This window comes from Podarcis tiliguerta (assembly GCF_965153285.1).
Source record: "Podarcis tiliguerta genome assembly, chromosome: 3".
NCBI classification, from domain to species: Eukaryota; Metazoa; Chordata; class Lepidosauria; order Squamata; family Lacertidae; genus Podarcis; species Podarcis tiliguerta.
This window is the reverse complement of record NC_139536.1, coordinates 57,673,441-57,696,058: the sequence shown is the minus strand read 5'-3', so window position 1 is coordinate 57,696,058 and position 22,618 is coordinate 57,673,441. Positions and strand designations below refer to the sequence as shown.

General features: G+C 39.5%; 1 protein-coding gene across 1 annotated transcript in view; it reads left to right on the top strand.

Moving 5' to 3' along the window:
* Positions 1–22,618, top strand: part of UTRN (utrophin) — a 321,971-nt gene that overhangs the window by 40,345 nt on the left and 259,008 nt on the right. The window contains exons 3-9 of the mRNA XM_083434684.1: positions 9,465–9,526; positions 15,000–15,092; positions 15,829–15,906; positions 16,817–16,909; positions 17,576–17,748; positions 19,293–19,408; positions 20,125–20,282. Of these exons, the coding sequence (XP_083290810.1) occupies positions 9,465–9,526; positions 15,000–15,092; positions 15,829–15,906; positions 16,817–16,909; positions 17,576–17,748; positions 19,293–19,408; positions 20,125–20,282 (773 nt within the window). The remainder of the gene's footprint in view (positions 1–9,464; positions 9,527–14,999; positions 15,093–15,828; positions 15,907–16,816; positions 16,910–17,575; positions 17,749–19,292; positions 19,409–20,124; positions 20,283–22,618) is intronic.

Here is a 22,618-nt window from a genome sequence, read left to right as displayed (position 1 = left end):
CCGGTAATGGTCTGTTGATGCAGTTCTTCGCTTAAGTAATTTGATGTTTTTGGAAACTTGCTTCTATACACATGGAAATTGGTTCAATAAAAACATGTCATTGACCTATGTTGCATCTAATGTGTCCAGATCAATATGGCAACAATTGTCTCTGTAACAAATACCTTTTGGTTAATACTCAGATACTACTATATAGGATGCTAAATCCTTTGAAGTAGTCCCATTCAATGTAGTAACATTAAATCTTTTTTGTTGTGGTTTTGTTTCAGGATTAGAACTGTATATAAATCCAATTGATATTGTAAAGCAGGCTGCGTACACAACTTGGATAATAACATTGCACAAAAAATAGTTCTATTTCTTCATCTCTATGGCAACTCACCCTCAAAATGGTATTTAAAGTGTAGAATGTTTTTTAATACTGGAAAAAGTTCATTGGCTTAAAGTGATATATTTCTTCCCCTCCTTTTAAAAGTAGGTTCTTTATAGCTCTAAATTATTAAGCTACTCTCACTCCATATTGTGTTAATATCTGCTGAGCTACTCCTTCCAAATCCTTTATTTGTTACTTAAATCTGCCAAAAGATTAAATATTTGTATACAAGATTAAGTAGCAGTAGTCTTAAGAGTGCCTGCCAGAAGTATTTGGCGAAATTTGTTCTTGTCTCTGAAAACTCATACTGCAGTAAATAAGTCTTTAATATAGCACAGATCTTGGTCTCAGTGCATCAGAGTGACATGATGGCTTTATTCTGTTTGTTTTCAATCTTATTTTCCTACTGGATTTTTAAATATTATGGGATTTTTTACTTGTAAACTATCCAGAGAATGTCTGTTACTGAAGGACATAAATAATGAAAATAAATGACTAAAGGCTTTTCTAGAATGTGTTGAAAATATTTTTACTTTTGGCTCTGTATGTAAGAGCTGGCAAGGACTCTGTTAATTTGCAAGATTTAACCTCTTGTTGATTATATATAAAATAAATACTATTTGCCCCACATTGTGTTTCAGTGTTTGCTTTTGTGTTTACATTTGCCCTAGGTTTGCATACATAATAGTCTTGAAACAGTAGTCCTGGAATAAAATACAAAAAAGTTACAAGGTGGGTTTAAAAAAACAACAACCATTTTTTTCCCTGCTAACTTTGATTTGCTAACTTTGTATTTTTTATGTTTGCAACATTAAAGCTCTAAAAATCGACATTTTGCAGGATAATTTGGTATGCATGTTCAGGGTGAAATTCTGTATTTCAGATTTGATTACTAACTGTGTCTAAACACCTGTTTAAGGGGACAGTAAAGATGCAAATAGAATGTAATATCTTGGAATATTGGAATGAAAGTTGGTGAGCACATTCATTTTGCTTTGTAGAAAGCCCAGTTCAATTGCTACCACTCTTTTGCCAGGGAAGGTGACGTGTGTGCACAAGACCAATTGAACTGTGCTTTGCAAAGCAGAGTAAGTAAGGCCTTTTGAGCATTTTAGTTGCAGTTTTAGATTTCCTGACCTGGTGGTGAATGCAGTAACCTGTTTCCTTACCTGTTTGTAATGCAGTAACCCTGACGACTGTGATGCATGATTCAAATTTTGTACTATGTTCAGGACAGATAAAAATGCAGAATATCTCCCTTGAAATCTTGCTTGAACATGATTTCAGTTGCCCTCATATGCAGTTTTTGAGCTGCTCATTAGTTGCTTCCTGTGGCGAACAGGATGCTGGACTAAGTAGGCTTTTGGTCTGATCCAACGGGGCCCTGTTTGGTTTTAGTTCAGGACAAGATGTTATATTTTCAAGTTCATATCCACTTTTATAGCCATCCCATCCCACAGCACACCTGTTTTCAAAAGGGCTAGAAGAATAGAATTGCAATGCAACATCTGTCTTGAAGATTGTTTTCTCCCTGAAGTAGCAGGCTTATACTGTGGAGGTATTCCTGAAGGGCTAGATGGCAAGTGTGGCCATGAGTGCCTTTTACCACCTTTGTCCTCTATGCCAACTGCATTTTTGTTGAAGAAACCAGAAATCAGACCTGACCTCCGTTATTTTATTCTCTGTTCACTTCCAGATTAGACAATTGTGTACTGTGCACAATTGCGGGGTAGCCTTTTGAAGAGAGTACAGAAGAATCTGGGGTTTTAAAAGCTGTCTCAGTAAACTCATTTTGAAAGCTGATTTCTGCACACTATTTTTTAGAATGTTGTCACTGATATTTGCCTCCCCCGCCCCCAGTTCTAGCTTGCAATCCACCTTGGATATTTTACATGCAATAGATATAAATCCTGATAACAAATAAAGGTTGCCATAGTTATTAGATGATTACAGACTATGTAACATGGTTGAGAAATTGAGAGGTAAGCAGGAAGGAAAGTGGTTAACTGAAAGTTAATGGGGAAATTAGCTGAATTATTATTAAATAATAAATGTCTGTTAGGCTGGCAGTAAGGAAAAAGGTAAAGGTACCCCTGCCCGTACGGGCCAGTCTTGACAGACTCTAGGGTTGTGCGCCCATCTCACTCAAAGAGGCCAAGGGCCAGCGCTGTCCGAAGACACTTCTGGGTCATGTGGCCAGCGTGACATCGCTGCTCTGGCGAGCCAGAGCCGCACACGGAAACGCCGTTTACCTTCCCACTAGTAAGCGGTCCCTATTTATCCACTTGCACCCAGGGGTGCTTTCGAACTGCTAGGTTGGCAGGCGCTGGGACCGAACAGCGGGAGCGCACCCCACCGTGGGGATTCGAACCGCCGACCTTTCGATCGGCAAGCCCTAGGCACTGAGGCTTTAACCCACAGCGCCACCCGTGTCCCAGTTAGTAAGTTAGGATCAAAGATAGCAAGAGAATGGGTTTGACTCTTTCAATATACAAGAGACAATCTCATTTGGAAACAGGAACCTCTCCTGGCCAGATTCATGGCAGCCAGCCCACGGTGGGGTTTTATTTTTCAAACTGTATTCAGAATTGTTTTGTAGCACAGGTTTGCTTCAAAAATCTTTCATCACAGTGGAATTGAAATGCCTAGGGAATGTAAACGTGTAACTATGTTAAAGGTAACAGTGGACAAGATACAGTTCCACTAGCTTGCTTTTCAAGTAGTACTAGCTACTTGTATAATACAAATGCTTAAACTGCAGGCCTCCCTCCCTCCCCCACTTATTCAATGAGCGCAACTTAACTCCCCATGTTTTTGTAAGGTTATGCTGATATTCATCTTATGTTCTTTCTTTCAGCCACTTTAAAAGCTTGAGGTGTAATAATGGCCAACATGACATGAATAGAAGGCACATAGTTATGCGGCTATCTGATTATAGGCATTACTAAGGCTTTGGGGCTCTTATTTGTTCAGTCCTTTTGGCAAGTTATTTCCCCTATTGAATTGTGCATACTGTGGGTTTCTAGATAAACTGCTTGCACAGAAAAGGTGGTAATCGGAGAAACCCAGTCCTTTTGTTAAACTCTTTTTAAGCAGAAGAGCTGTATGTTCCTACTCAGTCTCTCCAGGAGGCTGCTGCTTGTCACTTCACTGCTACTTTGCAGATTTCTCCCACCCATTTCTTTCTTACAGCACTTAAATGCTGTTTGTTTTTGTGCATGAGTGGCATTCTGCAAAAAGAACTTACAAAACCTTGGGTACATGCGTATGACCCACTCCTTGTTTGAACGAATTGGCATGTGTCTGGAAGTCATTTTTGTCTGATACAAGGAGCAGCCACGATCACTGGACAGAAGTTGTGTGCACAGAACGCTAAGAGTCTGCCAAGCATTTTCTCCTTAGCGGAACCTCATAGCCGCTTTTTAAAGTTATTGAATAAATAATAATTATGATATATCATACCACAACCTTTCGTAATCATTGATATCAAGTGTAGGGGGCATGGGTTTGTCCTGTTCAAATCTGAACGGCCTTTTGATGCAAGCAACATCTTGAGATAAGGGATTTCTGTGGTGCGACTGACATGCCTCTGGATTTGGGATTGGCTGATAAGTGGAGTATGCACTTTAGTGCAAGCTGAACATTTTGTACATGCGTACACACACACACACACACACACACACAAGAGTATTTGGCAAAATTATATCTGAATTGGGTATAATTTTCATAGCTCTTCCAAAAATAGAATACGAGAACATTTGCAGATGCTTTTAACTACTGCTGTATAAATAGCATTTAAAAAAATTAACTATGAAAGATATTACTGCCTGGGAGTATGCTGCTGCCCTTGCAACACCAGATGAAGAAATCCCTTTCCAGAGAGAGTTTACGAGCTGGCACGGGGCTAGGGCTCAGCAGCATTTTCTGATATTTCAAATCATTAAGAGTTTGTACTGAATTGTATTGTTTGATTAATTTGTGTCTTCTTTTATATATTCTTGTTCTTTTGATATGATCGCAATTACCATAATATTAATTTTAAATGTTACTAGGGTGAGCTGCTTTGAGTTCAACATTCTTGTTGGAAAAACAGAATACAAATATTTCACTAAGTGAAATCAAATGGGGTGGGTTTTTTTTGGCTTTTTAAACAGTTAAAGTTGTATGCTCTGTTCTGTGAGAAATTTTAATAATGTATTTCATGCTTTAAAAAAAAGCATGTGACATGAATTAAGCTGATTTGTGAGCCAGCCTAAGAGAGCTAGAAACTCATTTAGCTTTGATTCCTATCTTTGACAGTACAGTAAATTCTGCATCTGGCCTTTAAAGGGATTTAAAATGGGATTAGGCTATCAGCAATGATAGGTATAAGAAACCTCCCTGTTCAGAGGCCACCGAGTTCAGCTGCTGTATGGGGGCTCTTTGCTTTAATGTCCTGCTTGTGGTTGTCACAGAGGCATCTTGTGGTTATTTTGGAGAATAAGATGCTGGCCTGGATGACTCTGTCACTGATCTAGCAATGATGAATGCTCTGATTTAAAAAGGGTTTTGGATATACCTCTCTGCCTCTCTATTTAATATGGTTAAATATAATAATAGTATTTGTTTATTTATTTATTTATTTATACATACATACATACCCCTCCCATCAGTTATAGGCTGAACAAAATCCCACAAACAGTTGAGTGATGTTCATTCAGGTTTCCTATAATTCTCCCCGAGCACATAATGCAATACAGAGGTTGGAATGTGTGTATCCAATTTGAATGATGTGCTCATGAAATATCTCGTTGAAATCCGGACATGCTTAGACTGTCTAGGTTCATCTTCTCTCCAAAGAAATGCTCTCTCCCATCAGTGGATTTTACTAGATAATCTATCTGCCTGTAGTGTGTTATTAAATGAGTTGCCCTACTTAACTAGAATAGGACATGCTTAAACAAAAGGTTTTTAATGGTTTACTATTTTCAGATTCAGCATTGTTTTCACTGGATAAACATGTGTTACAATGCACTACCAAAAAAAAAAAGTTGGATCCAGAGGAGAGGGAAAAGGATATGAGCAGTGTTCTTCAAACACTTGCACAACACTGTTCTGGCAGGACACAATGCTTTGTGGTATGGGTGTGCTTTCATAAGTAGAACATCCACTTTTGTATTTAGCTGCGCTTTTATCATATAGTGCTTTGTACTAAGTGTATAGCAGCCATTCAATGAGCTGAAGCCATCTTCCATCTGTGGAAATGCATCTTCAGCCGTAGCTTCAGTAGGCAGAGCAGAATATATGATTCCCCCAAACCATGATAGTTAATCAAGCAGGGAACTCAGCACAGAGGTTAGTTGGCTCAGTTGACAGCTAATCCATTGAGGTTAATGGAAGATTAATTAGAAAAAGGGGCCTTGCAATAATCTGTTGATATATTGTTCAAATGTCAAAAAGTAACATACCACAGCAATACAGGGCAGGAGAGTAAGAGAGGTGCTTGTCATAAGATGTTCCTTTTCAACCTCCTCTTGCTGGCTGCCATGTTTGTGTGTAGCATAGAACCTACTTGAAAACAAACAAACAAACAAAATCTGGAGAGCACAATCACACATTCTTCCTTTTTAGTATTCCTCCTTTGTCATATTTGTACAAAAAGGAACCTCAAGCTGTGTATTAATTACAGGGGGAAATATGAGGGGAGGTCAGAATTTGCATGTTTGCTTTCAGTTGAATTCTTATATATGGAGAATGGGGTCCAATTCAGGTTTGGGGCATTTGTGTCATGAATGTCCTGCAGGTTTTGTTTTGCTTTTACTTTCCTGTTGGAGATTGGCAGAGGAAGGACAGAAAGCTCAGTCCTTCCTCTGGTACTCCACTTGATTTCTGTGTTTGATGCAGAACATTTCACACAAACACACTGTATCAGTTCACTAATGTGCCTGAATACTATTCTTTAATGCTTACGACTACTGGGAGAGTGCTTTAATATACTGGGAGAGTGCTTTAATACAGTGGTATCTCGGGTTAAGTACTTAATTCATTCTGGAGGTCTGTTCTTAACCTGAAACTGTTCTTAACCTGAAGCACCACTTTAGCTAATGGGGCCTCCCGCTGCTGCTGCGCCGCCAGAGCATGATTTCTGTTCTCATCCTGAAGCAAAGTTCTTAACCCGAGGTACTATTTCTGGGTTAGCGGAGTCTGTAACCTGAAGCATATGTAATCTGAAGCGTATGTAACCCGAGGTACCACTGTATAACGTTGTTGTAAATATTCTTAGTGAAGATATAATGACTTTCTCATTCAGCTGTTTTTCACCTTAAGCAAGCAAGGCAATGAAAGCTTTTGACTTAAACCAGTGGTGTCCAAACTTTTTCCAGAGAGGGCCGGATTTGATGAAGTGAATGGCCGTGGGGGCCAACCAAAGGGCTAACCGAAGTTGTTGACCGTTTTTTGGGATTGAAGTTGTTGAACTTTTTTAATGATTTTACCCCAAAGTTGTTGAGCTTTTTTTTTGGATTTTAGTTGTTGTTGGCCTTCTTTTAGAATTCAAGGGTTTTTTTTAGGATTTTGCCCCAGGAAATAAACTGCCATAGGTGCCAGATTAAACTGAATGGTGGGCTGGATTAGGCCCCTGAAATGGACTTAAACCGTTTTCAGTAGGCGACTTCCCTCTTCTATATATGCCCCGCCTACACATTAAGGTCTTATTGGTGCCCGCTGCCTCTGGTGTATGGTAGGTGATTACAGAGTGCAACTCCTTGCCACAAGCTATGCACCTGAAATCTTTCCAATTATCTTTTAGGTGGCATACTGTTTTAGTGTTGTTTTTTAAGGTTTTTGGAACTGTACAATGGCCCTGGTGTGGTTCTGTATTTATTGGCTGCTGTTAATGCCTCTTTCATTTCTGATGAATTGTTGCTGATTTATTTTTACTCTGTTTCAATTATGCATTTCTTTTTTATAAGTAGAAAGGCAAGATATGCATGTTTTAGTAAACAACAAATATATTTTTTCTTGTTCCATTCTCATGCTCCCACTGGAAGACCTATGAATAAGTTTGAGGTACCCACAGTAGTACTAATCCCCAAAGGCAGGCAAGTGCAAGTTTGTATTTCTGCTACATTCCTGGTGCCTCATTGAAAACCCACAGGCTAATTCCTCCTTTTATTTCTAAATTCCTTAGTGTAAAAATTTCATTTTCAGCAATTAAAGGAAAGGACAGTTTTAAGAACTAGTTAAAAAGAATGTTGACCTTTTTGTGACTTTGTGTAGTGGGTGATGTCAAAAGCAGTTTAAACATCTGAAACTTTTCCAGCACATATTCTTTTGCAAGAAATGTTGCTTTGCCTTATTCTCTGAAGCGTTAGCATAGACATTTGTTTAGTAAAATGAGGAGGAGCTTTAGGGATATATGAATATTGTGTCAAAGCAGAGGAGAAATTGCAACCTGGCAAATGGTGACAGAAGCCAGAGTGCACGGAAATGCCTTTTACCTTCCCACCGCAGGAGTACCTATTCATCTACTTGCACTGGTGTGCTTCGAACCGCTAGGTTGGCAGAAGCTGGGACAGAACAACACACGCTTACTCTAGTCGCACGGATTTGAACTGCTGAACTTCTGATCAGCAAGCCCAAGAGGCTCAGTGGTTTAGAGCACCATGCCATCCGCCCCCAATAAACAGCTAATTAGAGCTTACTACACCTTCCCCTCTGATTCAGTCTCAGGAGAAGGAAAATGTAAATAGAATGAGATAAGTGCTGCTTGCAGAGAAAAAGACCACATTCCCAGGGCACATTCCTTTGATTCCAAGTTGGTATCTGAATTTACTTGGAGTTGATCAGCATAGAAATGATGCATACAGTGGAGCCATTCATGACTTGATAGATGTTTATAATGTCAACCACCCTATTTATATAAAGTAAGGAAGGCTGTATTCTTTAACCTTTCCTTGTATAGAACTCCTCCGTTTTGACAGCTGCCCTTTTCTGTATTCTTTCATAACTTCTTTGAGATGGAGTAAGCAAAAACGTGTGCAGTATTCCAAAAGGAGCCACTAACCAGGGTGCCTTTGTTATCCAGCTCTTGAATCTGGTTGTAAATAATAATTTAGAAAACATAACAGTTTGCATTAAGTCAGATTACTGTAGGTGCTAGCATAACACTGATTCATGATTATTATTATTTTTTTACACAGAGTGAACACATACTTGTGTAGACTGATCCTACTATAGTTATTACTTGCAGGTACACTGGCCCAATATTGCTGCTTTTCAGTAATTATGTAGGCTGGAGAAACTGTAAGCTTTCCTTTATAGCTTCTTGAGAGAGGACTTTGACAGGTCCTTTTTGAAAACTATCTGAAACCTGGTTTCTAGAAGGAAGAACAGACTTAAATCTGTCAGCAACAATTACATTTTCTGGATTTTACTAATAATGAGTATATAAGGCCCCGTAGCAGTTTGGGACCAGTTTACTTGAAGAACTGCTGTCATCTGCAGAACTGGCACTTTTCCAAGTGCTGCATGAAGATGGTTGTACAGTTGCAAGTAAATCCATCTTTGAATGTGGCAGCACCTAGTCTCAGGATTGCCCTGGCTATTAATATTAGGCAGGCCTCCTCATTGTTGTGCTTTCAATACCTGCTAAAACCTTTTTGTTTAAGCAAGTCAATCCAGACATGTAATTTCAATATGTCTAGGTATATGTTTTTATAAACTATTGTTTTTATCTATTTTTGATTATTTTATTATGTCAACTGTTTTTAATGTCTGTTTTTGTTGCCATTTGTTTTTAACAAATAGTAAAACACTTTGGATTTTTTCCCATTAAGTCATATAAAAACCTGTGAAATCAAACTAAGTTAATGAAGAAGTATGGTGCTTGTTCAGGTTTATCTCTATATTCATCTCTCTAGAATTTTGATAGATGATCCTCTGCCCTGAAAATCATTGGTAAGAGGTCCTCTCAACTCTTTGCTTCCAAGTGAGACTGGAATCAGGTTTTTTTCTTATTGAGGGCAGTTCCTCAAAATAATGATGATTGATGAGTGACATTTAGCAAGTCTGAGAAATATATTTTAATGTCTTTTATTTCCTTAATTTCTAGATGAGCACAATGACGTACAAAAGAAAACCTTCACAAAATGGATAAATGCTCGCTTTTCTAAGGTAAGGGTGGCTTAAAACCTGATAAGTATATACATAACCTTTACCCTAGCCTTTGACAGCCAAGATGTGCATTTTCAAGAAACACCATTTTCCTATGACTTATTTCTTCTTCTTCTGTGTTTTTAACACTGAATTTTAAATTGTTGTAGCCCACCCTGGGACTTATTGGGTGAAGGGCAGATAATACATTTACTACCACTACTACTGTTATATGGGTTACAATGTATAGTCTTTTCAGATCATCCCTAACAAGCTAAACAATTACATCCGCAGAGTGATTTGTAATGTTATAAAGGTTGTGTGCCACCCCCAATCTTTGCTGAGTTGTAGCCAGATTCCAGGGGTTTCCAGGATTGTGTTTCCGTTGGGAATGAAGGCGCAGCCGAGACTGTGATGTCTTTAAGAAATATGGTTTATTTTACACATATTTACACCGGTAGCTTTCAATGGAGGGAGTGCAGAGTTTAGAGCTTTCACATCTCAAGGGGAGCATGTTTCTCCACAGCAGTACAGCATTGGATCCCAAGATGTCTCTGTCTCAGCCTGCCTTCAGCCAGCACGACAAGATGGTCTTGACCTTCAGCTCTCACATGAAGTTCTACCTATTTCCTGCTTCTCCTTCAGAAAACCCCTTGCCAACCAGCTTCTCCCCCTTTCCACACTATTCCATGCCTAGCTTTAAAAGGTGACAATTTACCTTTGTGACACAGTGCCCCCATTGCCTTGGCAACCTCCCCCTCTATTGCCTGTGGAGTCTTTTGTCTTGTAGACAGATTAATGGTGGGGCAATCATCTCCCTTTGCCCCTCTGTCTGACTGGCAGAAAAACAAGCTCCGCCTGTCAGTTCTGATTAAACCCAGCACCCATGATTCTATAGGAGGAAATCTGGCACCAAGGGATCTGGGACATCTCTGTTCCCCCACTAACCAGTCTTCCCCAACCTGGTGCCCTCCAAATGCTTCGGACTACAGTTCCCATCAACCTCCTCCAAGCTAGCACATCTATAGTTTGAAGCATCTGAAAGGCACCAGGTTGGAGAAGTCTGCCTTATGGTGCCCTTTCTTGCATTCCCACTGTGAAGAGGCATTGTACAACAACAGCAGCAGAATTGTCGAGCTAATATCCTTTCAAAAACAAAACAAAAACAAATTGTGACGCATGATTAAATTCATTCATATGCCAGGAGTCATAGTTCTGTCCATAGCAGTATCCGGAGAATTTGATGTTGTCATATTATAATTAGATTCTGCATGCAATATCCTGAATGCATTAAAATGGATTTTGAAGATTGCCTTTCTGTATGCTCTGTCACAATTGGACTTTATGAAAACATTCAGTGAACTTGCGTTCTGATCGAGTACAACTGCCAATTTCTGAGCATTATAAGCTGCTGAAGAATTGTAGAGTTATTCTAGAACAGTCCAAAGAGCTCACTTTTTAGCTTTCTTGTTTGGCTGTTTCCTGCTTCACAAAATTATATTGGGTTACATTTTAGAATTGAAAAGTTGTATTTCCTAACAGGGAAGAGAGGCAGGAAAGCAAATAGGCATTTTAATCAGCTGATTGGTGGCTTCTTTCGAAAGCCATTTGCTGCAGAACTACTTCCTGCAAATGAAGCATCTGTGTCTACAAAGGAAACATGCTCCATTAGCAGCAAACATTTTTAATTCTGATTGCTTCCTGCTGCAAATAGAGTTTCCTCCCCTGCAGCGATTTGATTGATTGATGATAAAGTGGCATAGAAATATAATCATTCAAATGAATCACAAAGTGGCTTACAAACAATAACAATAGCATAATACAGGGGTCAGCAACCTTTTTCAGCTGTGGGCCGGTCAACCATCTCTCAGACCATGCGGTGGGCTGGACTATACTGTATTTTGAAAAAAAATATGAATGAATTCCTGTGCCCCACAAAGAATCCAGAGATGCATTTTAAATGAAAGAACACATTCTACTCATGTAAAAACACCAGGCAGGCCCCCACAAATAACCCAGAGATGCATTTTAAATAAAAGGACACATTCTACTCATGTAAAAACACCCTGATTCCTGGACGGTCCGAAGGCTGGATAGAGTAGATGATTGGGCTGGATCCAGACCATGGACCTTAGGTTGCCTACCCCTGGCATAATAGAACATCACAAACAGAACACAAATAATATAGAAGAAATAAAAAAATCACCAGGAAAACAATCAACAAAATAATTGTAATATTTTTGTGGCATAAAATTTAATATCTGGAAGTCAGCACTGGGATCATTAGGATATTGTTGATAGAGAAGTACCACTAAGTAAGAATGTGTGTGTGTGTAGTGTGATGATGATTTATGTCACTTTTATAAAATTATAGATGTGAACCATGAGGATTTTATTAAAACATTATAATTTAGTTACTGGATGCTTTAATTGCTTTTCAATGTTAATCGTGTATTCATTGTTCACCTTCTGAATGTATACATTAAAGGAAAATAGGATTATGTTGTAATTTTTATATAAAAAAAGTAATCAGGGAAATTGATGACATCTGTAGCAGTTTTATAGACATCATAATAGCAAAATTATTTCACAAGTTGCTTGGACCTTAATTGTGTGTATATATCAATAGTTTTTGTGCATTGTAGAATACCTGCTTCTTTGTATCATCAGCTACATTGAAAGTTGCTTTGGTAGTTTTGCTGCTGTTACATTTTTTATAGGGAGAAAATTGATTGTAGGTTTGTTCTCATAAAAATCAAGTACTTGTTGAGCTAAGTAGTCAAGTTATAACTGTTTTGGTGCAGAAGACAAAACTATCCTGCCATAAAGAACAAAATAAGAGACAAAGATAATAATTTGCAGTTCAGTGGACCACATCTGTACGATAACTACTTTATATATATTCAAAATGTCTCTCTTCATTAATGACTCTATTCAGTGCTGTGGCCAGGATCAATGAACACATACTTCAGTAAGGTTTCATGTGCCATCAAATGCCTAGGCAGTGTTTCTCAAACTAGGGTCAGCAGCTGTTGTTGGACTACAACTCCCATCATCCCTAGCTAGCAGGACCAGTGGCCAGGGATGATGAGAGCTATAGTCTAACAGGAACTGGGTACCCAAATTTGAGAAACACTTGTTTAAAATGTCTTTTGACCGCAGAGTTATTAAAAAAATTGAGTCACAGCACATTGTCTTTTGCATCTGCTTCCGTTTCATGGTTTTGCAACTCTCTCTCCCCCCTTAAATGTGAGATCAGTATAAAAGAGGAATGTGGACTAAGTTAACTTATATAATTATATAGAAGTGATTCAGCAAAGCAAATGCCTACAACGGAATTACATATACTTTCTAGCATCAATACAAATAGAAAAAACACAAGTTCTCTTTTATTACATAAATATATTTCTGAATAAAGTTGGTGCTCTAAATTTAGATACTGGAAAAAATATGCTCAGTTTCATTTACTGAAATTCTTCCGACCCTGCAGAGTGACCTTTCTGCTTTGTGAATGGTTCCCACATCAAATTCCCATGACTTGGGGGCATGATATGGAAAAATAAATAATACTTATTATGCAAGATGAACCAGAAATTTGTTTTCTGTCCCTATACTAAGACTGTTTCTTGAACTTGCTGCTAAATTAGTGTTACATAGAAACTTGCAAGCTTCTTTCTCTCTGGTAGAAAGATCATATAACAATAGGTGGAATGGGAGAAGTGAGAAGGAATACCTACAGCACAGAACTGCTGAAATAAGCCAGTGCTTCCCATTTTTTTTTTTTATGTGCCCCTAGTAAGCTCAGCTTTAAGGAGCTGGATGTGCTTCAGATGTACTATATCTTGCCTTGCCACTTGCCCTGCCTTCTTATGGACCACGACTCTGTCAGCTGTGTGTTTTTTCTCATTTTGTGGATGCAGCCCATACAGTGGTACCTCGGGTTACAGACGCTTCAGGTTACAGACTCTGCTAACCCAGAAGTAGTACCTCTGGTTAAGAACTTTACTTCAGGATGAGAACAGAAATCGTGCAGTGGCGGGGCAGCGGCAGCGGGAGGCCCCATTAGTTAAAAGTGGTACCTCAGGTTAAGAACAGTTTCAGGTTAAGAACGGACCTCCAGAATGAATTAAGTTCTTAACCCGAGGTACCACTGTAATTGTATGTTTAAAGAATGACTTTGGGTTCCTACTAGTTTATGACTATTATCTTCACACCTTAATCCTAAACATTTCTTTCTCCGCTTCCAGCAGGGCTGTGAAAACTGTGTCCCCCCTGCCCCCCAAGACTCCAGTTTCCATTAGTCCTACCTAGCCAAACAGAGTCAGTGATCAGGGATGATAGCTGTTTTAATCCAATAACATTTGGAGCAGGGTGGTCTAACACATGGCACCCTCGAGGCTTTTTGTGCACTGCCCCCCCCCCCTGCAGCCCTTGTACTGCCTTCCCAAAGCCAGGTAAGCAAGGCGGTGGGCCAGATTGTTCGCACGTATAAGTGCCCACGATTTCCGGCGTCTGCATCTGTGCAGACACAATTTTTGGGGTTGGTGTCTGCGCAGAGGTGATTTCCGGCACCGCGGAAGTGAGCCCCTGCACCGGTTTAGCGGGCTGCTCAGTTTGGGGGCGGCTTGTGAGCCAGTTAAATGATCCCGGTGGGCCGCTTGTGACCCATGGGCCTTAGGTTGCCTACCCTGTCCTAGAGTTTTCCAGTCTCCTTCCCAAAGCCTATCTGGAGCTTTCCCAGCTTCGGGAAGGAGGTGGGAGGGCTCTAGGATTCTGCCGGAGTCTTGTTTCTTCTTCCCAAAGCCCCGTTCCTTGGTTATCTTGCTTTGGGAAGGCAATGTGAGGCGCCATCAAATTCTGGCCTCTCTCTCTTGCCCCCTCACCCCACCCGACAAGTAGTGTGTGGCCTATGGGTTCTGTGTTGAAATATTATTGAAGCCCACTTGGTATGAAAAGTTGGACCGCCCTAATCTAGAGGGTCACAGGTTTCCCATCCCTGGTTTACACTGTCAGTGTTAAAAGTGTTTTGAGGTGTGGTAGCATTTACAGGTATATTTTAGGCACATTTCCCTGGAAGACTTACAGACAGTATAGCAAGGCTTAGTAGGCTTTCTCTGTGCGTTTCTGACAACCGTAAGTGGTGAAAAATTTGGAAACTATTCTTCCAGGTGAAAATTATTGCAGGATAATTTCATAGCAGATCAAGACTGTGAAGACAATGGATGATAGTTGCTTTAAATAGATTGTTGGGAGGTTATTAGTGGTTGCCACCTTGGTGGCACTTTGGTCTATATAAATAATTTCACTGAGAAATCTGGAAAGCTTGAACATATGCAGAGATTGGTCAGATTGTGGCTACATCTTATATTTGTGTCATTTTATTCTTTGTGTGTGTGTTTAACTAAATATTAAGCATGATGGGAACTAAGATACCTACAAACTTCCCTTTTTTGGATCATTTTACAATGATTCTAAAATGTATCTTGTTTTATAGTGTGGAAAACCGCCAATAAAGGATATGTTCACAGATCTCCGAGATGGGAGGAGGCTTTTGGACCTTTTAGAAGGACTGACAGGAAATCCATTGGTAAGCAAAGCATTCTTCCAACATGAAGAAAATGAACTTCAAATGTTGCGTGTATAGTTAGAGTGGCATCATTCACTTATTTAGAATACTTTGCAGGCCTTTGCCTATAGTTTATGAATGAGCACACTCAAAGTCAATGTGTTTATGTTCTTTGCATCAGTTTGAACTTGCATGTGGTTCTTGGATTTCTAGTTCTTGCAGTTGTAATAAATTTAAATATGTGATGACAACATTTTTTAATCTAATCAGCTATGCTGAACAATTAATGCACCTTTCCTCTGATGGATTTCCACTGCATTTTTTTTCCAGTAGAAGAATGTGCATAACAGAATTAGCCCCTAGCTTAAGTTAGACAATTTCTTCCCTTCATACCTGAATAAGGAAAAGAGAAGGGGAATGTGTGTGAGCCTGAAGCTTGCTACAATGTCTGTAGTTTCTATTGTTACATGTGAATGCAACCAGTGTACGCCTAATTCAGTTGTCTTCTATTAAAAACAGTTGGTTCAAGCTGCCATAAGCAATGTTTATCATGCAGAATTATAATTACATAGCTTGGCTAAAATAAATGGATATACATTTGGCTAGATTTAATACATGTATTCAGAATGTATTCAGAAATTCTGTTTGGTCTTTCTTGATCTTCTGGAGAGTATTATTTGTTAAATATCATACAATGAAAGGAAAATTTGTGATCTTAGTTCTCCTCTTATAACTGAAAATTGTTTGTTATTTGAAGCTGAAAGAACGTGGATCCACAAGAGTCCATGCCTTGAATAATGTCAACAAAGTACTTCAAGTTTTACATCAGAACAATGTAAGTTTCTAAAATAAATGTTTGCTTAGAAGTTCAGTGCCCTTGAATGGTCAGTGTCCCTGAAACAGAAAAGAGAAGGTAACTATGAATTAAAATTAGTTAACTACCAATTACACTGCAGCCTGAAAAGTCTTGTTGGTGACAGGGTGGGGTTGCGGAGATGAATTTCATAAAATTCAACTTGCTTACAACTTGGTTCCCATAGTGGTTTATACTTTGCAGATGAGAATGTGTAATGATATTTCACTTATAATTAGAAGATAATTTCTCCCCCAAGAAGTGAACTTGTATTTCTTGTTCCTGAATGCCTTTGGGCATCATTGATGGATAGAATGCTAACTTATTTTGAGGGGCTGAGTCAAATTATAATTTACTTTCTATAGACTTGTTATCAATAGTTATCAAGTCTCCTGAACTGCATCAGAAAAAACTATCTTTTAAAAATAACAACGGAAAGCTAAAAAGTGATTGCACAATTAAGAATGTTGTCTACTTTTGTACTGTTTATACATATAAAGGTTTGGATCTGAATTTAATTCTTGTTTTAAAGAGAGAGGTTTTCTGCCCTTCCTTCCTTTACATTTCCCCCAAAATCTGCTTCTGGAATTGGGGGAAGCCTTTCCCTAGAGGCTGTTGCTTTTGGCCACCAGATAAATATTTGGTTGCCACTGATGACGATCTCTAGGGACAACTTGATTGGGGGGAGACATTTTAATTTCAAACTTGAATATAAAAATGTGCATATCTCCTAGAATTTGTACATTTAATGCCTGCTTCTTGTACATTCTAGAAGCAGGATTAAATCATCCAGTTATATAGCTTATACTATTTCTTTGCAAAAATGGCTAGGCTAAAGAAGTGAATTGTGTTGACTGGAATAAAAGCAATGATACTTGAATGTGTGTTCCAGGTGGAGCTGGTGAACATAGGAGGAACGGACATTGTTGATGGAAATCACAAACTGACTCTTGGCTTGTTATGGAGTATAATTTTGCACTGGCAGGTGAGCGACCTTGATACCTTATTTCAGTCCTTTCAAGTGAATTATTAATTAGCAATGGAACACATCTGCAGTTTTTCTTTTGCTGCAACCCTTACATGTCATCTATCCAACCAATCCCACCAATCCTGAGACCCCAGGGACAGGGGAAATGACTTGAAAAGTAGCTCTCTTCTAATAGTAATAAACCATTTGACAAAACTTTGTGCTACTCACCAGCATGCATGCATGCATACACACACACAAGGAATAGGCTGTGGTGTTCTTGGATCTCCTTAGCTGGCCAAGAAACTGGTAAAATGGGTTCCAATAGTTAGGGAAAGTACTAGCTGAGTATTGTTAACAACTGTATCTCCAGCTTAAGGGGCACTAGTGCAAGTTTTGTACTGGCACTGGAAGCATAGGGGAGGGAGAAAAGAAAGATGTGAGGTTCAGGGAGCCTGCAATATAAATTCTGGAAATGAATAGAGTTGGGGACAGATGGGAAGGATCAATATGAACAAATACAATTACATATGCTTCTTTCATGTGGCTGATTGTGAGTCACTGTCCTTTATGCTAACGCTGTGATCCGTAGGTTTGGGAAATCTTGTTTTCAGAGGCTCTGTGTACTCTTGGGCAGTTGTTTTGTGTATAGGTACTTGAAAGCCTTTTTGTGCTTTCTTTCAGGTTAAAGATGTCATGAAAGATATAATGTCAGACTTGCAGCAAACAAATAGTGAGAAGATCCTCCTGAGCTGGGTGCGACAGTCTACTAGGCCTTACAGTGAGGTCAACGTTTTGAACTTCACCACAAGCTGGGCAGATGGGCTTGCTTTCAACGCTGTGATCCACAGGCACAAGTAGGTAGCTCTTTGCCAAATGCTACAGTTCTAAGGAAATAAGCACCTGCAGTTTCTTTGTCCTGAGGTGGGTAAGGAAATTTAATGCTAAGTGATGCATTTTTATTTTTTTTAAAAAAATGGCAGTAACAAATGACAATAGAAGAAAACTGCCAATACAACATTTTCCTAAAGAGCACAAAGCTTACACTCAGTTCTCAATAAGTAAAAAAAATAAATACTTGGAATTGTTTTAAAGCCCACTTTGGCATATGTTAGCTGGAAAGAAAGCTGAGTGTTTTTTTAAATGTTGAGGTTACTACGTTTGAGTGATGAGCAACAGTCAAAGCCAGTAAGATATGTTCTTTGTTTTTGCTTTTTAAAAACACACATGGGAAAGTAAGAAAACATTTAGTTTTTAGTTTTTTTTAAAAAAAGAAATCTCTGCTCAATACTAAAACTTCCATGTGTTTATCTTCTGCCTTCTCACTATTTATTCATAGATGCATGCATTATGAAATGAATAAAGGTCATTTATTTTCCACTGAAAGCTTAAGACTGCAATATTGTTCCACTGAAAACCATGGAACTGTTGAAATAAAGTTCAAGGTTCATTTTGTTGGGGTGAAGATGTATGGCGAGGGCCACCACTACCTAAAGATAATAATAACTAAGTATCATTAAAACAATGGAACCAGTTAGTCACAATTAATTTAAGTCCCATTGTAATGGGATTCAGTCACAAGTAATTTAGTCATGTAAGGTCATATTGGCCCAGTTTATATATAATGCTAAGATAACCATGGCTTACCATGAATGCATGTGTTCCTGGAGATGAGATTGTGGATATTTGCTCCTTGTCTGGGCCTGCTACAAGCTAAACCATGGTTTGGCTTAGTGCATTGTCCAAATGGTCTTTTTGGTTCTCTTTCCACTCAAACCACGAGTGGTAAGCAAGGTTTGCTCTTGGTTTTCAGCTCACAATTTGTCTGGAAGAGATAAAACATGAGAACAGGAACAGGTGACATACTAAGCCAATCCATGGCTTACTTAGCTCACAGCAACAGAATGATCAGAAAAGGAGCAAAGTGACTGGAGTCTCCTCTTCGGGAGCCTGTGTGCTTGCAGCAGGCCATGTTTTAGCTTAGTACTACATGTGAACTGAACTAAATATGCAGCACTTTTGAAAACAGTAAGTTGTTCAAAGAATTAATTGACGGCTGCCTTGCCTTGCATCAGCAGCACACCTGCATGCTGCCTACAATATACCCAACAATTGAGTCTGATTTCTTTAGCATGATTATTGGGATCAATAAGTAGGTTGAATGTAAGTTCTGTCCATATGATTGAAAGTGAACTAAATTCCAGGGACCCTGAAATGTTAGTTTCCTTTCAGAGAAATAAGTAAGCATATCCATCAGCATATGCACAGATTTTTCTCTTGTATGTGGTATTTGACGTAATGGACGCATGATACATATAACTGCTTGATTCGAGTGTTGAATGAATAAGCAAGTTGTCTTCCTTTTTTTCTTCCCTTATTTTGTTTTCTCTTCTGATTTTAGGCCCGAGCTCTTTAGCTGGGATAAAGTAACTAAAATGGCTCCAGTTGACAGACTAGAACATGCCTTCAACATAGCCAAAAATCGCCTGGGGATAGAAAAATTGTTAGATCCTGAAGGTAGAAGATGATTCTTTGCAACAGAGTACACTTATGTCTGGATGATGAATTTTTTTTATTTGATTATATATATGTTTATGCATTTAAGAGGACTGTAATGGATTATAATTGGCTAACTTCTGTTTAGAGTAAACCCACTGAAATTAATGTGCCTTAAGTTAGTCATGTCCATTAATTTCAGCAGGTCTGCTTTGGGTATGACTACAGCGGAATGCAATCAAATACTGAATATGAAAAAACGAAGAGTGTTGCTGCAGAGACTTCAGTATTTCTATATTGTTTACCTAGCCTACATTTATTAATTTGCTTAGGCAATTTATAACCAGCTCTTCACAAAAATCAATCCCAGACCAGAATACAACATGAAAAGGAGCAATACATAATAAAATAAAACAGTCTGAAAAAATCAAACCACAACAATAACCCAGAATTAAGCATGCTATGCCCTTTTAAAATTAATTTCAGTCAATCTGCCAGTAGTCTTGTGCTTAATATATCTATATAATGAGAGTGAAGTGACAGAATTTAGTACTGATGGTTTTCAGCTTGGTGGATAGTGTCCTATACATGTGTTGCTGATTCATTTCTGCAATCTCTCTGCCCACCCTCCGCAAACCCTGAACTCAACACACAGGTACAGCCTTATGGCTCTGGGCATGGTTTTCAGCTTGAAAACCTGCAAGAATATCCAGTAAACATATAATTTCTGTTTTTAGATGTTGCTGTACAGCTTCCTGATAAGAAGTCCATTATCATGTACTTGACATCCTTGTTTGAGGTCCTCCCTCAGCAAGTTACCATGGAAGATATTCGAGAAGTGGAGACTCTTCCAAGGAAATATAAAAAGGAATGTGAAGAAGGGGACATACAGATGGTGTGTGCTAATGTTTTCCCTATTCTTTCTTAGTGTAATGTCGTATGACATTTAATGTTGCCTCCCAGGTAGCTCCTGTGTCTTTTGTCCTTTTCACAGTCAATAGAAAAGTGCTCATACAAACTTGTACGGTCAGTAGGTTCTGGCTTCTGTCATGCAGTGCAAAAATACATCGCTTTCTTCCGTTCTTCTTCTGTATCATCTGATGATCTTCCTTTGCTTCTTTTTTCTGATGTTACTTTATCGGCCAGGCATTCATATTTTCTCTTTTCCAGTACAAGTCCTTGTCCCCTCAATATACTTTCCTCTTAAAAAATAAAAAATCTGTTGCTATATCAACCCAGTCTTCTATGCTATGTATTTAGAATTCTCTGATTTCTAGTTCTCTTACTTTTCCCTTTATATCTTGGTCTTTAAAATCCCCTGACTCTTTTCTTTTATGCATTTCTTTCCCTTTTTAATATAAAGTTCGGGAGCACATTGCTCTATGTCAATGTGTTGGATCTAGAGTTCGTGGGACCTGAACTCTGATCCTGGGATGCTCTCACTGGGAGTGGGAGAAGATGCAGTTTTAACTGATTCCCTGTTACCCTTTACTTCCCAAAGATCTACTCTGGAAGGTGTGGGGGAGTGGTTTTTGAACAGTGTGTGAGGTGGCATAGGAGGCTGCAAGGAGAAAAGGGAAATAAGCAAAAATCACTTCCTCCTTTTCTCTAGTGCAGCGGTTCTCAACCTGTAGGTCCCCAGATGTTGTTTGACTACAACTCCCATTATCCCTGAGTTCTGGCCTTGCTAGCTTGGGGTGATGGGAGTTGTAGTCCAACAACATCTGGGGGGGACCCACAGGTTGAGAAAGGCTGTTCTAGTGGAAGCTTCCATTGCTTTCAGATGCTTCCATTTGCGTAAGAACAATTCTTCAGCCAACTCAGGGGGTCTATCTTTCCCTTTTTACCAAGTCTGTTTTTGATTCTTTTCAATCTGAGTTTCAGTCTCTTCATTAAATAGAGGCTTGTCTGACTATATTTTTGAGATTGGATCAAAATGGTAGGGTCATTTCTTTTCACCATTTGGAAATGACTTAAGCTAAGCCTAAGATGGTTCCTTTTCCCTCACAGTGCTATCTGACCAGTTCCAGCTATCTGCCCTTCCAGTTGATTCTTCCTCTGTACCTTTATTTGGGTGGGTTTGGGTGAAAGGATCTGCTTAACTCTTCCCATCCCAGCTATTCCCCCCCCCTTCAAAATCATGCCAGCTCTCCTGCTGCTTTTCTCCCTGAGAGATAAAATATCTCCTGTTATCTTCTAACTTTTGCAGAGAAAGGTCTATTTCATTCACCTCTTGTGGTCTTTCAGTCAGCATAAAGCTACTATTACTTGATAATAGAAAGCTCTTGGTGGGAGAAGGGGAAAGATGATGTAACTTCATATACCATACTTTTCTCTCTATAACACGCAGATTTTTTCTCCTAAAAAGTAAGGGGAAATGTCTGTGCATGTTATTGAGCGAATGTGTGGTCCCTGGAGCCGACTGTCCCGAGCGCAGGGGCAAAAATCAGGCAAAAATCCAATCCCGCGAGAGAGGAAGCTGTTGCTTTCCTGCATTCTGCCTCAGGGTCTTACTGCCCACCCGCTTCTGTTTCGGTTGCTGTTTGCTCAAACAGAACAAAGAGCAGGCAAATCCCCTCCCCTCCAGGCAACCCCTCCCCTCCAGGCAAGCAGAGGGGAAAGGAAAGGATCGTGTCCTTCCTTCTAATTCCACTCCGTGCTCCGGTGCTGCTGCATCCAGGGAAGCATTTTAGGGACTCGCAGGCAGCCAGAAAACATGCAGGTGGGAGAGAGAGGGGGGGCCTGGCTCGGGTAGCTGGGTGGGGGGAAACTTTTGCCTTCCTTTCCTTCCTCCCGTTACACCCCTCTCCTGCATTCTTAGCCAGCTGATTCTCTGCACACCCCTCTTGTGCTCCTTGTCCCTTCTGTGTTTTTCCTTCCCTCCCCACTTAAAACGTGGTTACAAAGCACGGATCCACATGGATCCTCAGGATCTTTGCATTGGGTCACCCCAAATTCACCATCAGATCACATAGCATGTCCATGGCTACAGCCTGCACCAAAAAAATCATGCACCCACTGTTGCCTGGGGCCACAATGGTGCAAAAACGTGATTACAAAGCACAGATCCACAGGGATTCTCAGGATTTTTGCATTGGGTCACCCCAAATTCACCATCAGATCACATGTCTGTGGCCACAGCATGAGGCACAAAAATGATACATCCACTGTTTCTTCAGAATTCTTTCCCCCTTGTTTTCCTCCTGTAAAAACGATGTGTGTGTTATGGTC